Here is a 14,012-nt window from a genome sequence, read left to right as displayed (position 1 = left end):
ACATTCAGGTGCATTTGAGGACTGTGCAAGTCCTCAATGAACCGATTTTAGTAGGTAGGTTCTAGAACCTTCTCAATCCATTTCAGAGGCAATAGACTTTCTACGCAGAATTGGGCAAAAGGCTGAAAACAGGCCTGGACCCTCACTCACACACATTTCATAACTGCAATTTGCAAGTAACATAACAAAAAAAAAATCTTTTGCAATTAATCCCTTATTCCTTCTTTGCTTGACCATGTTTGGCCTTTGTAATTTTTATGAAATGAGACTTACAAAGCTAATCAGTTTTGACAAATGTTAGGGAATAACAGAAGTGAAAGGTCAGCTTTATTAGAGCAAGTCATCACTATGCATTGCTTGCATTTTATACTTTTATGGTTAGAAAGTATCATTTAATTGCTTTATCATTTAATCATTGCTTGTTATGACTTAAAGAATCAGGAAGACTGAAGTGCTGATGTACTCATTCCCTTTTGCTTGTGCTCAAGCCACGGGGAAGACTTCAAACAGAAACAATTTTCTTATAGAGAGGTTTCTGCATGCACACCTTGTGGGACTTGCTGATGAAGGACTGCAATGCCACCCGCTCAAGCAGGCACTGAAAGCGACTTCCTACCCACACATGTAGTCTGCTGGTACTTCATTAACATGTATTGAGGATGTGTATGCCATCAATAGCAGCCATCAGAAGTGAAAATGAGGAAAATATACAAAATAATTAGGTTGGTGCAACTACTGTCAAGCTAAAATTGAGAAAGTAAACTAATGAAAGTAAACTAATCTGTAGCTGAATATGCACAGAATGTTTCTTTGCTTTAAAGAAGACAAGTTTGCAAATTTACCAATGCTTTGAATTGTCCATTCTGAAATGATTACTCTGTGTACAGCTGTTCAGGTTATCTCAATGAAAATTGAACTGTCTTGACAAATTTCCTTGAAGAATAAATGTAGGGGTGTAGTTAGTATTTCAGCATATGGGCATACAATGATCCATTCGCTATAAGGTTTTGCATTTAATATAAACTATGCCAATGGCAGCACACCACATTTTGCAATTTTGAAATTGCTACCTTGATATAATACAGTCAAAAACATGTGTAGAAAATCTAGATTTAAATAAAATGTCAGAATATATATATAAAAAAAATGAATACACCTTTTTTCAGTTGCCATCTTTGACACCTGTGTGTTAAGCACCCTTTACATCGTCTTATTTCAAGCAAATGTAGCAAAAGTCCTTATTTTTTGGTATTTGATGTATTGCTTAAAAAAAATTCTGTTATTTTTTTTTAGCAACACTGGTATTTTTACTTTAAAAAAATAAGTATCGTGTTACATTACTTGTTACAGTAATCCCTACTCCATCGCGGGGGGTTGCGTTCCAGAGCCACCCGCGAAATAAGAAAATCTGCGAAGTAGAAACCATATGTTTATATGGTTATTTTTATATTGTCATGCTTGGGTCACAGATTTGCGCAGAAACATAGGAGGTTGTAGAGAGACAGGAACGTTATTCAAAACACTGCAAACAAACATTTGTCTCTTTTTCAAAAGTTTAAACTGTGCTCCATGACAAGACAGAGATGACAGTTCTGTCTCACAATTAAAAGAATTTATTTATTTATTTATTTCGCCTTATACAATTTCTTGTATTAGGAATTTGGTAGTTTTCGCATACCCCTTGGGGTCAGAGCGCAGGGTCAGCCATTGTACAGCGCCCCTGGAGCAATTACAGGTTAAGGGCCTTGCTCAAGGGCCCAGCAGAGCAGTGGCCTTTTGGCAGTGACGGGGATTCGAACCAGCAACCTTCGGGATACCAGCGCAGATCCTTAGCCTCAGAGCCACCACTCCGCCCAGTAAAAAATTAGGAACGCTTCACGAATTTGCGTGTCATCCTTTTGGCTTTTAAGTATGCGAAGCACCGCCGGTACAAAGCTGTTGAAGGCGGCAGCTCACACCCCCTCCGTCAGGAGCAGGGAGGGAGAGGGAGAGAGAGAGAGAGAGAGAGAGAGAGAGAGAGAGAGAGAGAGACAGAGAAAAACAAACAAGTGAAAAATCAATACGTGCCCTTTGAGCTTTTTAGTATGCAAAGCACCGTGCAGCATGTCCTTCAGGAAGCAGCTGCACACAGAAGGTAGCAACGTGAAGATAATCTTTCAGCATTTTTAGACGAGCGTCCGTATCGTCTAGGTGTGCGAACAGCCCCCCTGCTCACACCCCCTACGTCAGGATCAGAGAAAGTCAGCGCAAGAGAGAGAGAGAAAAGTAAGTTGGGTAGCTTCTCAGCCATCTGCCAATAGCGTCCCTTGTATGAAATCAACTGGGCAAACCAACTGAGGAAGCATGTACCAGAAACTAAAAGACCCATTGTCCTCAGAAATCCGCGAACCAGCAAAAAATCCGCGATATATATTTAAATATGCTTACATATAAAATCCGCGATAGAGTGAAGCCGCGAAAGACGAAGCGCGATATAGCGAGGGATCACTGTATTTCAAAAAGAAAGTAATTGCATAATGAAATATATGTTACTGTTGACCCTCCCCCCCCAAAACACTGATTTTCAGTGATAAATAACTTTTCCTCATGTTTAGATGGGAACTAACAAAAAGCAGGAGAAAAAAAAAATTAAAACTTACCAGGTTTGCAAATAAGGCTGAGGATTGTTTTTATTTTGAATGTTTCATGGCAGGAGTCACCTTCTGAATAAACAAGCTGTATTTTATTTCCATCCAATCTTGGTGAAGAAAGAAATCTTCCTAGACTCTTTGTGTTATTAGTTTTATCTGAAAAGTAAATGTGCACTCACATTTAACAGCATCAACTGGAAAAAATTAAACAAAACTTAAAAACAGAAGTAAATCCAATTACTTTTTTCTAACTATTCTGAAGAAACAAGTAAACCTCACTTACCGACCGAACATGCTGCAGCATCCAGTGGGCAGCTACTTGCACCTCCTGTCTTGAGAACACGGCTACAGACATTGATATAGAAGTACTGCTTCTCTGACACACTGCTATCTAGGGCTTCCCAATTCAATGCCAGACCAGAATCTGAAAAAATGTACATTTTCTTTAGGAAAAAACAAACTTACTTTTTATCTAAATACATCTCATTATAACTATAACAGTTAAATGAAAAAACAGCAAAATCAAAAAAAAAATATTTTGCGTGGAAATGCGTTACACTACACATCATAATCTTTTACTACTAAAACAGACACGACAAGACATTTGACTCTAAATGACTGCTACAACTGCAAAAAGAAAAATTAAAGGATTTTATACTATAAAACAATATATTAAGGCTGCAACTAACAATTATTTTGATAAATCGATTAATCTAGCTATTATTTTGCTGATAAACAGTTTTCCTTTTGCAGCTGTTTTTTAATTTATTGTTGTCAGTTAAAAATTTATCACGTAGTACTAAAATGCATCAGATTACCACCTTGACTTTAGAGTCACTTGCTTTAATTTGATGAAAAAGTCGAAGTGTTTTTGTTAAACTGAGTATTAACTGTTAGGGAATAATCATTACTCTTATATCTGATTTGATGAGTTATTTCCATGAGCTTTAGCACATCCAATGCAATGCTACTTGTCTGGTAACAGCAATAAAAAAAATAACAAAAACAATCCACCTTAGATTTTCTTGTCTATAACCGGGAATAGCAGGGGAAACACTTTATCTTCTTGAACTTTATTAACAAATCAAGTATTTAAGATGATAAGCCAAAATAATTTACTTAAATGAAACAGGCCAAACGCAGATCTCTAATGTCTCATTTGTCATATGCTTTCACATTTAGAGACACAGGCCAATATACCAGTAGGCTAAGTAGGGACAATTCTCCATTGCATACATTGTTCAAAAGCTTTCTTACTGGATGCAAAAACTGACCTTAATGATTCTTTAATAAATATAATTTATGTACAGAATTCTAAAGGGAAAACACTAGGGGCAAACCAATTTTTTCCCGACCAGTATGAAAAAGATGTTCCATCTCAAGTCTTGCAAAACCACTTTATACATACATCAGCCATCAAACAGAATGACTGCAACCGTATCCTAAAACTCTGGTAAGCCTACTGTCTCTCAGTATGGATTAAACATAATAATCTTACCTGAATATCGTGTTAAGGGAGACAGGTCATAGAGTTTCTTATTATCAGCCACTCTACAAAGATGATCTTCCTTTTCTTTAACACAAGCGTACTTTGTGTCCCAGTCAAAAAAGTAAGTGCAGTCAACTTCACCAGTAAACATGGGACTGCCTTTTCCATCATTCTCTAAAGTGAGTAAACAAGTCATATAATGTGTTACCAAAAAACTGTTAAGATGATTAAAGACAAATCAAATTCTTCAGAAAATCTTACTCTTACATTGGGTCAACTGCAAATATAAAAATACAAAAATAATGTTCAACCATAAAGAATATCATATGATATATAACAGGATTTAAATGCAGGATTACACAGAGACTTCACAGCTCTGGAAACATTTTTGCCTTTTCAAATAAGTAACAAATTAGACACGTCCAGTGCACCAATAGACATGCATGTAATTATTTATTTAGTACATTTCAAATGTTTAGGCTTGATTCCAAGATATTGACTGAAAAAGTATATATAGCCTCTGTTTGGACAAAGTGTATTTATTTATTTAAATGCACACAACAAAGATATGGTACAAGACAAAGATATCTTCTTTCTCCTCTGGTTTCTGCTATTGCATCACAACAGATTTTTATTCTAAAGGCATCTAGAGCAACCCACAGCAATGGTGCTGCTACCAAGCCTATTGTTTTCATTTGTTTTCAACTGGTATAGGAAATGCTAACACTGGATTTTTTTCTCAGCTTTTCCTCTCGGTTACTGTTTTACTGCAAAACTATAAACGCACTATAAATTATAAATACTGTATAAAGAATTAATATCATATGTATAGAGAAGTTGCAAAACAACTTAATGGAAAGTGGTAGAGAGCTGTATTTTTAAGTTTTTAACAAATGGGAAAATGCCTTGATAGTAGTATCTAAAACACACTCTAATATACTGAAGTGGCTGTGTTCATTTTAATGGAATTTGGTATTATTTTAGAACTGGCTGTGCTATCTGGGTAAGTAATCAACTTAAACCTTACTTTTTTTTTTTTTTTTAATACATATACACTGGTTCTTAATTTGGTCCAGTATAATGATACTTACTCGATTCCTCATGGAGGCCTTTTCCTCTTCAGATAGAGCCATCGGTTTTCACCGCTTCCTCTCTGTGTTGCTCGGCAAACTGACTAATCTTAGAGTTCCAGTGCTGGGAAAATGTGGCAGGGGTTGCTACCACATTGGCCTGGTTTAGCAACGCTAGCTTAGTCATGTCAGGTCTTTGGTTTCCCAATGTGTGTGTCGTTTTATTCTTTTTTTGACTTATCCATTGTTAACCACACAAGTTATTAGTCATTAGCATTACAGCTATAATCTTCTTCATATGGCCCAAGCGACTGGAAGGAAGTTGCTACTACAATGATTTTGCTGGTGTTCAACGTCAGAGAGTAAAAATACTTGTCTTACCAGCCTTTTCTATTATCTTTATTTGTTTGACCCTTCTTCTACATGCTTTGCCTGTTTTTGATTTCTTCTTCCTAACCCCTAAATTAATATCCAATTTTCAGAGTCTGGAGTGTACAATTTCTTTTTCCCCATTAAAGTTGACAGAGAATTTTGAGGTAAAAACATTACATTTATAAAAAATGAGAAGCTTATCTAATAATGGAAATGAACAAACGTTTATCAGCTATCTGATCAGCTATTCTACACTATATGACAGAGATTTCAATACAGTTCTAGCCCTGATAAATATCTTAAATCTTATTTTTAAAAATTTTGTTTTATTGATTTACAGTACACATTGATACATGCTCAATGGGGGGAAGTGGGAAGGAAAGAAGATATAGCAAATTACTTCTTTTACCTGCTGATTCATTGCAAGCAAAGTTAATAATAGTCATTCTTTGAAAACCAGAACTACAAGTGCTGCCTCCAGGGTAAATCAGTGAGAGATCACCATCCGAGTACCTAACAAAAATAGAAAAATTTAAGTTAAGAAAATTATTAAATTGTCCTTTCACTAAGGATAATTTGCTTGAATTACATAACAAAAAAAGAAAGCAAAATGTAAAAACATTGAATGTTTTTAAAAACAAAAAATAAGGAGAAATTTAATTTTTAGCACTTTTTTGGGTAACTACTTAATCTTCATTTTATCAGTGCTCTTGCACAGCGAATTTGGTTTACTGAGAAAAACACAAAATGTGTTAAAATCTGCAACTATTATGCTTCCTCAGAAAAGTGATCAGAGAATTTAAGTATTACAGCACAAAAGAAAGCTGAAAGAAATATTTTTCGAATATTAATTCCCTTCCATATTGTAATTTTAGTTTGCAGAAGCTTAAAAAAATCCAAAGCTGCTCACTTTCCTATTAGAGAAACTAGTAGAAACAGTTTAATCAAATATGAAAAATGTAATTAAAATCAAAATGGCTAAATGTTAGTAGTAATGCTCCAATATTAGAATTTGACTCTCAATGACAATATATGTATCAGGCCAAGCCACACCTGGAGCTGGGTCATTTAAACTTCTCCTACCCTAAAATACAAATAAATCTGAGCAAATCATTTAATCAAAACACTTTTTTTTTCCCAAACAGAAACAGGCTATATCGTCTAAAAAACATACATTTTTAAATTAATCTGGCTTAAGCAGCATCAGTATCTACAATTTCAAAACAGAGATAATTTTGTCATTCTGCTTACCAGAACCTTGATTGTCAAAGCCTACAGTACTTATGCTCTGTACTTAAATATTACGATATAACATTTTTTTAAATAATGCCTAAAAATGCTTCTAATGCTTCGAATTCATACCGGAGAGTCTGATTCTGATATTTGCCTGCTATTTTTGTGAACTCCCCATTGTTTTTCACTTGACAAGATGAAACAAATCCCTCTGGATCCACACATTCACCAGCCGTTGTCTCACCACATATATTCAAATAAAAGTAATAGTCAATAGTTCCATCACTGGTTTTAGATGCTGCACGATATGATGCAGATTCTGTGGAGGCAAAGACAATAAATAAATTATTAATTAAGTTATTTTTTTTCATGTAAATCAGCTGAACAGAAGTGGAACCACATGAATGGCTGAGATGAAACAAAATTATATTGTGATTTGCCTATACTGCTGGTCAGAAGTTTTAGAGACAGAGGTTTTTCAGTTTTTATGGAGATGCACACAGTGTAATGTCTTAATGTTTCATGAATTTAAAGCAAACAAATAAACAATGGCAAATAAAAAAATAAGTCAATATTAAGTGTACAAAATGTAGCCACCTTTTGCTGATGTAACAGCCAAACACACATGTGGCATTCTTTCTATAAGGGAAATCAAATATTAGTCACAAAGATCTTCCAAACACTGTTGCAAAAGTTATGTTGCTTTCCTCTCACCCTTTTTGCTCTGTTCATCCCAAACTAACTCAATGGTGTTTAGGTCTGGATCCTGTACTGGCCATTCCATGTTTTGAAGGGTACCTTCCTTGTTCTTTTCTTTAAACATATTTCTGACATAGTCTGAACTGTATGTTTTGGGTCATTGTCTTGCTGTAGGATGAATCCCTGACCTACTAGACACAGACCAGAAGGTATTGCGTGGTACTGAAAAATGCTGTGGTAACCCTTTTGATTCAGAATGCCAGTCACTCTGTGCAAGTTGCCAACTCTGCCTCCAGCAAAAAGAACCCCAGATCATCACTCTTCCTACTCCACATCTGACAATTCATGTCACACACTGAGGAACCATCCTTTCACCAACTCGACCACGTAAAATACCCTGTGAGATGAACTGAATATTTCATAGTTTGATTCAGCGGTCCATAAGACTTTCTTCCAGTTTGCAGTAGTCCACAGCCAGTATTTCAAGGCCCTATTTATGTCTGTTAAGGAATGGCTTTCTTACTGCCACTTGCCCTATGAAACCTGCAACACAAAGTCTCCGCTTCACAGTAGAAACTGACACTTGCTTTTTTCGACCTGCACCGTTAAGCTGTGCTTGAAGCTAATGTGCTGTATATGTTAAGTAATCAACAGAAGTTGGGACACCTGTGCAAATTGTTTGCTTGCTGTAGGCTGCAACCTATTGGTTGTTCCCTGAAGAAGGTCAATTTGTAATATTCTGAAATTTCCTCTCGTTTCAATTTTTGCTAATCAAAACTTGAAATTTAAGCCTCTGGTAGTTTTTTGCTTACCTTTTCACCATTTTAGGTCATTTATTGCTTTACAACGGATTAAATATGAAGAAAAACTGGAAAACCTGAGGTGTTCTTTAAACTTTTGACTGGCAGTGTATGTAATTTTAAAATAAAGCTTCAAACAATTACACTCATTAAGGTAAAGGAATATTCAACCCAAAAATATTTTTTAAATGTTACTTAACCAATGTAGTTTGAAGTGGTGACCAAGAAAAATTTGTAATCTCACATTTATATGCAAAATGGAAAGAAAAAAGTTGATATAACTCAAGTCAATAGAGACCAATGCTGTACAATGGTAAACAATGTGAAAAATATTAATGGAAAAAAGAAAAGCAAATCTCACGTTACTTGTGTCACATAATCCACATGTCCTTTATCCAGTTGTATGCTCAAAATGTGCAAAAACATGCTTCTTGTCTAAAATATTGTTTAATAGGTACTTCTGGAAAAACACCACAAATCATAAACAGGACACTAAAGCATCATAGGAAACACTTTTTGAATTGAAGTCCTGCCTCTCCACCTCAATTGTTAGTCAAGTGTCCTATGGATTATGCAACACAAGTAAAATGTGATTTTATTTTTCTTTTTTCTATAGGAGTTTTTCAAATCATTTGCCACTGCAAACCAAACAATTGTATTTCATAAACATTTTTCTCTCCTTTCTGCATGAAACCAAGACATTAAAGCTTTCTTAGCTGCTACTTTAAACATGGAGTAAGTAACAAAAAAAAAACTTTGGGTGGAGTATTTCTATTCATGACTTTCAAATTCCAGATCATTCATTTTAAGCATAATTGTATCATTATTGTAAAGCATGACACATTACAAAAAGACAGAGAGAATCTAGTTACCAATAATACTGCTATAAACAGGCATATTATGAATAAAACAAAAAAAATGTTTTAAAAATCTGCTTACCAGGACTTTGTCTCAGTGGAGTCAGGTCTATGGCAATATCATGCTGTTCATTAGTGAGAGTACAAGTATGGCTTTCTAAATAATTTCTTTGGCAGGCAAATTCAGTCTCCCATTCAATTTCATAGCGGCAGTTTCTTTTAGCTGTTAATCTGGGTTCAGTGCCCTGCATGTACAAAAATCAATTAAGGTTTCTTGCAGTCTACAAATGAGAAATTCATAATTTTAAGTATTTCAATATTATTATGGGAAACACCTAAAAAAACAGAACAGGTTTTCATGGTGCTAATGCAATTACAAAATGTTTCTCCGATAACCAATACACATTTAATTATTAATTAATTAAGGATAAAGGGAGTTCTGAAGTATTGAAGGAATGGCAGTTGAAAATATGTCTTTGTACACTTATGTGAATAATACATAAAAAAAAAAACTCATTTCAAGCTTGTATTTTAAAATAAATTTAACAGTACCTTGATTAAAAAAAGGTTTCAATTTCAATCAAAAACACAAAATTTTCTGAGTGTTTTCAAACTTGTGACTAGTAGTATATATTTGTAAAAGCCAGACAATGATGTAGTACAATTAAAAAAATAAATCTATTATAAAGCACTTTGAGCTACATTCTGTGTACAAAAATGAGCTATAGAAATAAATGTTGTTGTTATAAAGTTACTCTTCCCCCACAAATGCACAAACCTAAACCCTTAGTATGAAGAAAACATACTTCCAAGACCAATACCAAAGTATTGCAAACAGCATTGTGTAAAACAAAAAAAACTTTTTTTTTTTTTACCTCCTGTCTTTTAGATGGACAAATAAATGTTATGGTAACAGCAGGAGTATAATCTATACAAAAGTCAGGTACATGTTCAGCTGTTGACTCATAATGGAGTACCAATCTAAAATATGGAGACAAATGAGAAGAAAACAGGGAAATTAGAAGTATATACAACAAGTTAACATTATTCCATTTATTAACAACCCTGACAACTGAATAAAGTCACTTCTAATTTTTCCTAAGTAATCATGTCAGTTTTATTAAGTTGCATCATTCCTCAGTAAAATTCAGCTCTCCATTCTTTGATAAACACAAAGTTTATCAAAAAGCAAACCTTCCAATATTTTGTGTATGCTACTTAATAAGACATATGTGGAATAAAGAAGCCACTTATAAGATATCATCAGAAAGAAAAAGTACAATTACAATAAAGATTGATCAAAAATACCTGTTTTGATCTAAAAGCTGCAGCGGTTGATTGGGACGGCCAACTTCAAAGGCACCTTTGCTTGTAAGTAAACATGCAGCACTACCATTGGGACAAGTAACTTTTGAACTGTCTGCATAAATGGAAATGAAATTTCATAAGTTAACCAAACCAACACATTTCTTTTTTCAATTTATCATTTATAAATTCACTAAGACTTTTTTCCAATAAATTCCCAGTCCAAGATCTGGGGGGAAAAATACACTACACAATCTATGCCATACTCTACTAAGACAGGTATGATCAATGTAAAGAAATTACAGCGTGAATGAACCTTCCATCCACAGCACTATCTGGGCCTCTAACTGCTGTAAGGAGATCTTAAATGTGAGCAAACATCATTAATAGTTTCCTTATGTGGAGTGGTCCTATCATGCACCTTAACTGGTCTGGTGTTCATCTACAGTATTTCATTATGTCCTTCATTTATTTCATCTTCCTTTACTATGTCCTTAATTGTTTTGGGAAATTAACTCAATGTGGGTTTTCAATGGTATGAAATGTGATGAGAGGCTCAATGGGGCTGAAAGAAACTTCACTCAATACATGTAAATGTGTTTTTATCATCAGATTGGTGTTTAATTTGCATTATCTGTACAACATATTCAAGATGTCCACTACTGAAGTCCAGATGTACACATCACCAAATCAGGGATGAATCATTACTAGAATATAGTTGATCAAAAATGCTTAAAAACACAATTAAAAGCATCTAAATTACATAAATAAGTTACTGGAATACATGGCAGGTGGACACAGAGTTTAGCAGAATTGTGAACATGCTGGATCAAGTTCCACGGGTGTTAATTTACTTTCTTTTCTAGCTCATTTTACAAAATGTATCTTAATATGGTCTTCAACAGTGGCAACCACCATGGAACACAGTATTCCAGTACTGGATTGGGATATATTTATTTTTCATTCCATTGGGTGAAACCCCTTTAACTCCATCCCACTTCAAAAGCAAGACAAACATAGTCAATTTCATCGTAGATTGTTGTGTTGCTAAGGGTCCACATCAGCAAGTGCTGTTGAGTGTTTGAATGCAATCTTAAGCCTACCCGTTTTGAAATTCTTTTAATAAGTGCCACTTGATTTAAGGGAGGTTTTAAGAAGAGGAGATGATGCAAATGTCGGTCATGAGAATAAGAGCATAGATTGGTCAAGTTGTTGACTCCTTTTCCCTTTCCATCCTCAAATCAGAATATAACACCTGGGATGAATACCGACATTACTTGTGGTACACTTCTAAATGCTCTATCCCTTTTCCCCCGCTGGTAATTTAAGGATATGCTAAAACCAGTAGCTTTTGTTCATTATTGATTCTGGATCTGTAGGAGAAGGAATGTGACCTCAGAAGCAACTCCCATAGTAGAAAGCTTAAACCCGAATATCTAGCAGCCCAATACTTGAAACTTTATGGACATCCTTTTTTCATTAAATGGGGTTACACTATGGGTCCCCAATACTTCACCTTGCTATGTTCTCCTTCTTATACTACATATTCACAAAAACAAGTGTATATTAAAAGTTGCACAGTGTACCGACACTGGAAAAGTAACGAAAAACCCAAATTTTAAAAATGGTACGGTACCAGCATTCTAGGATTTTCTGTATTTGAACTAAACATCAGCTGTCCTCATCTTCACACTCGCTTTTGCAGTTGTGGAAAAATGTCCGTTTTAAAGACTTCATGAAATGAAACTACACGCTTTGATGTGACTTCAGTACTGAAATCACTCCGCACTAAAACAAATATTCATAACTGCAGTAAACAAGATTCTACTTGCAAAACAGATTACATGGTGTGCAATTTACTTTAAAGAAAACAGAAGCTCACCTATACTTCTGCATACATTGATAATCAAGTCAACATCATCATCATCTAAGTCATCAACAGAGTAAGCTTCTGATATTTTGATAAGTGGATTCAAGTCATGTTTTTTTCCATTTTCATCAAATGCATAACAAGGTACCTGTGACAAAAAAGAATGTAGGCTACGATTACCTAAAACTTTTTTTTTTTTTTTTTTTTTTTTTTTAAACAGTTTATGCATGTTTCAATTTGTTAATATTAAAAAACCTACATTTGCATGCTTACAAATAAATTTTTTCTCAACAGTGGTTTCTAAATATTCAAATTTAGCAGCCCATATATATTACACATATTTTGTTACATCTTAAATGACTATGTTCCATAGCCACATATGAATCAGTGTGGTTGCAATTTGAACACTGTGGGTGCTGCTTCCATTATTTCTTGAAAATACTCTCATCTATCAGACGTCACACCTTCATTGTGCTAATATTTCTTTGCAGGTTTCAAAAATACCATGTTTAAAATAGAAAATCAATCTTTCTTGGTTTTTACGAATAATGGTCTCTTATGGCAAAACTAAAAAAAGTACAAAAACTTTATCCAAAAGTAATATAATTTCTAACTTTTGCTAAATTAGCTGCATAATTACAGCCTGAAGAAAAAAGTTACCCTAAACTATATTTGATAATTCATTCAAACCAAAGCACCCATTTTTCTTGATACATGTAAACATAAACTTTGACAGATGTATTAAAGCTTTTACCTCAATGTGGGGTTTGAATTTGTCCTTTTTGCAGGCTACATATGTTCTCCATTCAAAATAATGAACACATTCAGACACTGTTATAAACTCAGGAGTCCCCTAGACAAGAACAAAATTAAAAAAATAAGAATACTATTAATACAAATACTGCATGGATAAGCATATGTAAAATTATATAAATGACACCAATTCAGATCAAGTGACAGGGCCAACAAAAATAAAATGTGAGTTTCGGCCAGTCATTTCATATTTTTTTGTTATTATTTAGTATAGTACACGTCAGTGTATCGCACAATACTTAAAACCGTAAGTAATTACAACAAGGATGATTCGAATACGTGGCCATTCCAAGCTCTGTATCACCGAAGTGGAAGGTGAATTCTGTTGATACTAAAATGGAAAACAAGCAATTTTATTGTGGTAAGAGACAAAGGAAAAAGAAAGCAAGAGATATGTACTTCAGACAGTAAAAAAAAGTCATGTCACAAAAAGGATGGGTGATATGGCAAATACAGTCTTGATATTTTTAAACATTTTGCCAATTATGTGATGTACAGTTTATCCCGATAGTTAGCATTTTTCTCAAAAATGGGTTTAAACCGCCTTTATTTCATATAAGCCGAGTTGCAAATCCTGTGGCAATTTTTTATTACATTGATAAATACAGTAGTCTCTGAAGCAACATATACAACAGTTTTACATCTCTATGGAACCTGGGGTCAAAGATGTCATTTATTAACTGTGCTACCCATCTAAGATGGATTGAAATCTAAGTAATCAACATAGACCTTATGTTTTCTATTTGATACACAGGTGGTTCATTCGGTCTGTTATAATAATGCTGTGTTCCATTTGAACTAGAAATTTGGAATTTCAAAGTTCCCAGTAGGAAATTTCAAAAGTTTCAACTGGAACACCCCCACACGTTGGATC

At 34.4% G+C, this 14,012-nt stretch overlaps 1 protein-coding gene across 2 annotated transcripts in view; it reads right to left on the bottom strand.

The window, feature by feature from the left end:
* igf2r (insulin-like growth factor 2 receptor) overlaps positions 1-14,012 on the bottom strand; it is a 116,203-nt gene that overhangs the window by 67,975 nt on the left and 34,216 nt on the right. For both annotated transcript variants that reach the window (XM_028820866.2, XM_028820867.2), the window contains exons 4-13: positions 13,080-13,178; positions 12,338-12,473; positions 10,459-10,570; positions 10,026-10,131; positions 9,233-9,395; positions 6,924-7,113; positions 5,971-6,074; positions 4,129-4,293; positions 2,914-3,054; positions 2,640-2,786 (exon numbers count right to left, since the gene is read on the bottom strand). In XM_028820866.2, coding sequence (XP_028676699.1) covers positions 2,640-2,786; positions 2,914-3,054; positions 4,129-4,293; positions 5,971-6,074; positions 6,924-7,113; positions 9,233-9,395; positions 10,026-10,131; positions 10,459-10,570; positions 12,338-12,473; positions 13,080-13,178 — 1,363 coding nt within the window. The remainder of the gene's footprint in view (positions 1-2,639; positions 2,787-2,913; positions 3,055-4,128; positions 4,294-5,970; positions 6,075-6,923; positions 7,114-9,232; positions 9,396-10,025; positions 10,132-10,458; positions 10,571-12,337; positions 12,474-13,079; positions 13,179-14,012) is intronic.

The sequence above is a fragment of the Erpetoichthys calabaricus genome, chromosome 15 (genome assembly GCF_900747795.2).
Source record: "Erpetoichthys calabaricus chromosome 15, fErpCal1.3, whole genome shotgun sequence".
Classification (NCBI taxonomy): Eukaryota; Metazoa; Chordata; class Cladistia; order Polypteriformes; family Polypteridae; genus Erpetoichthys; species Erpetoichthys calabaricus.
Note: the sequence above shows the minus strand (reverse complement) of the source record. Positions and strands in the feature narration are given on the sequence as shown.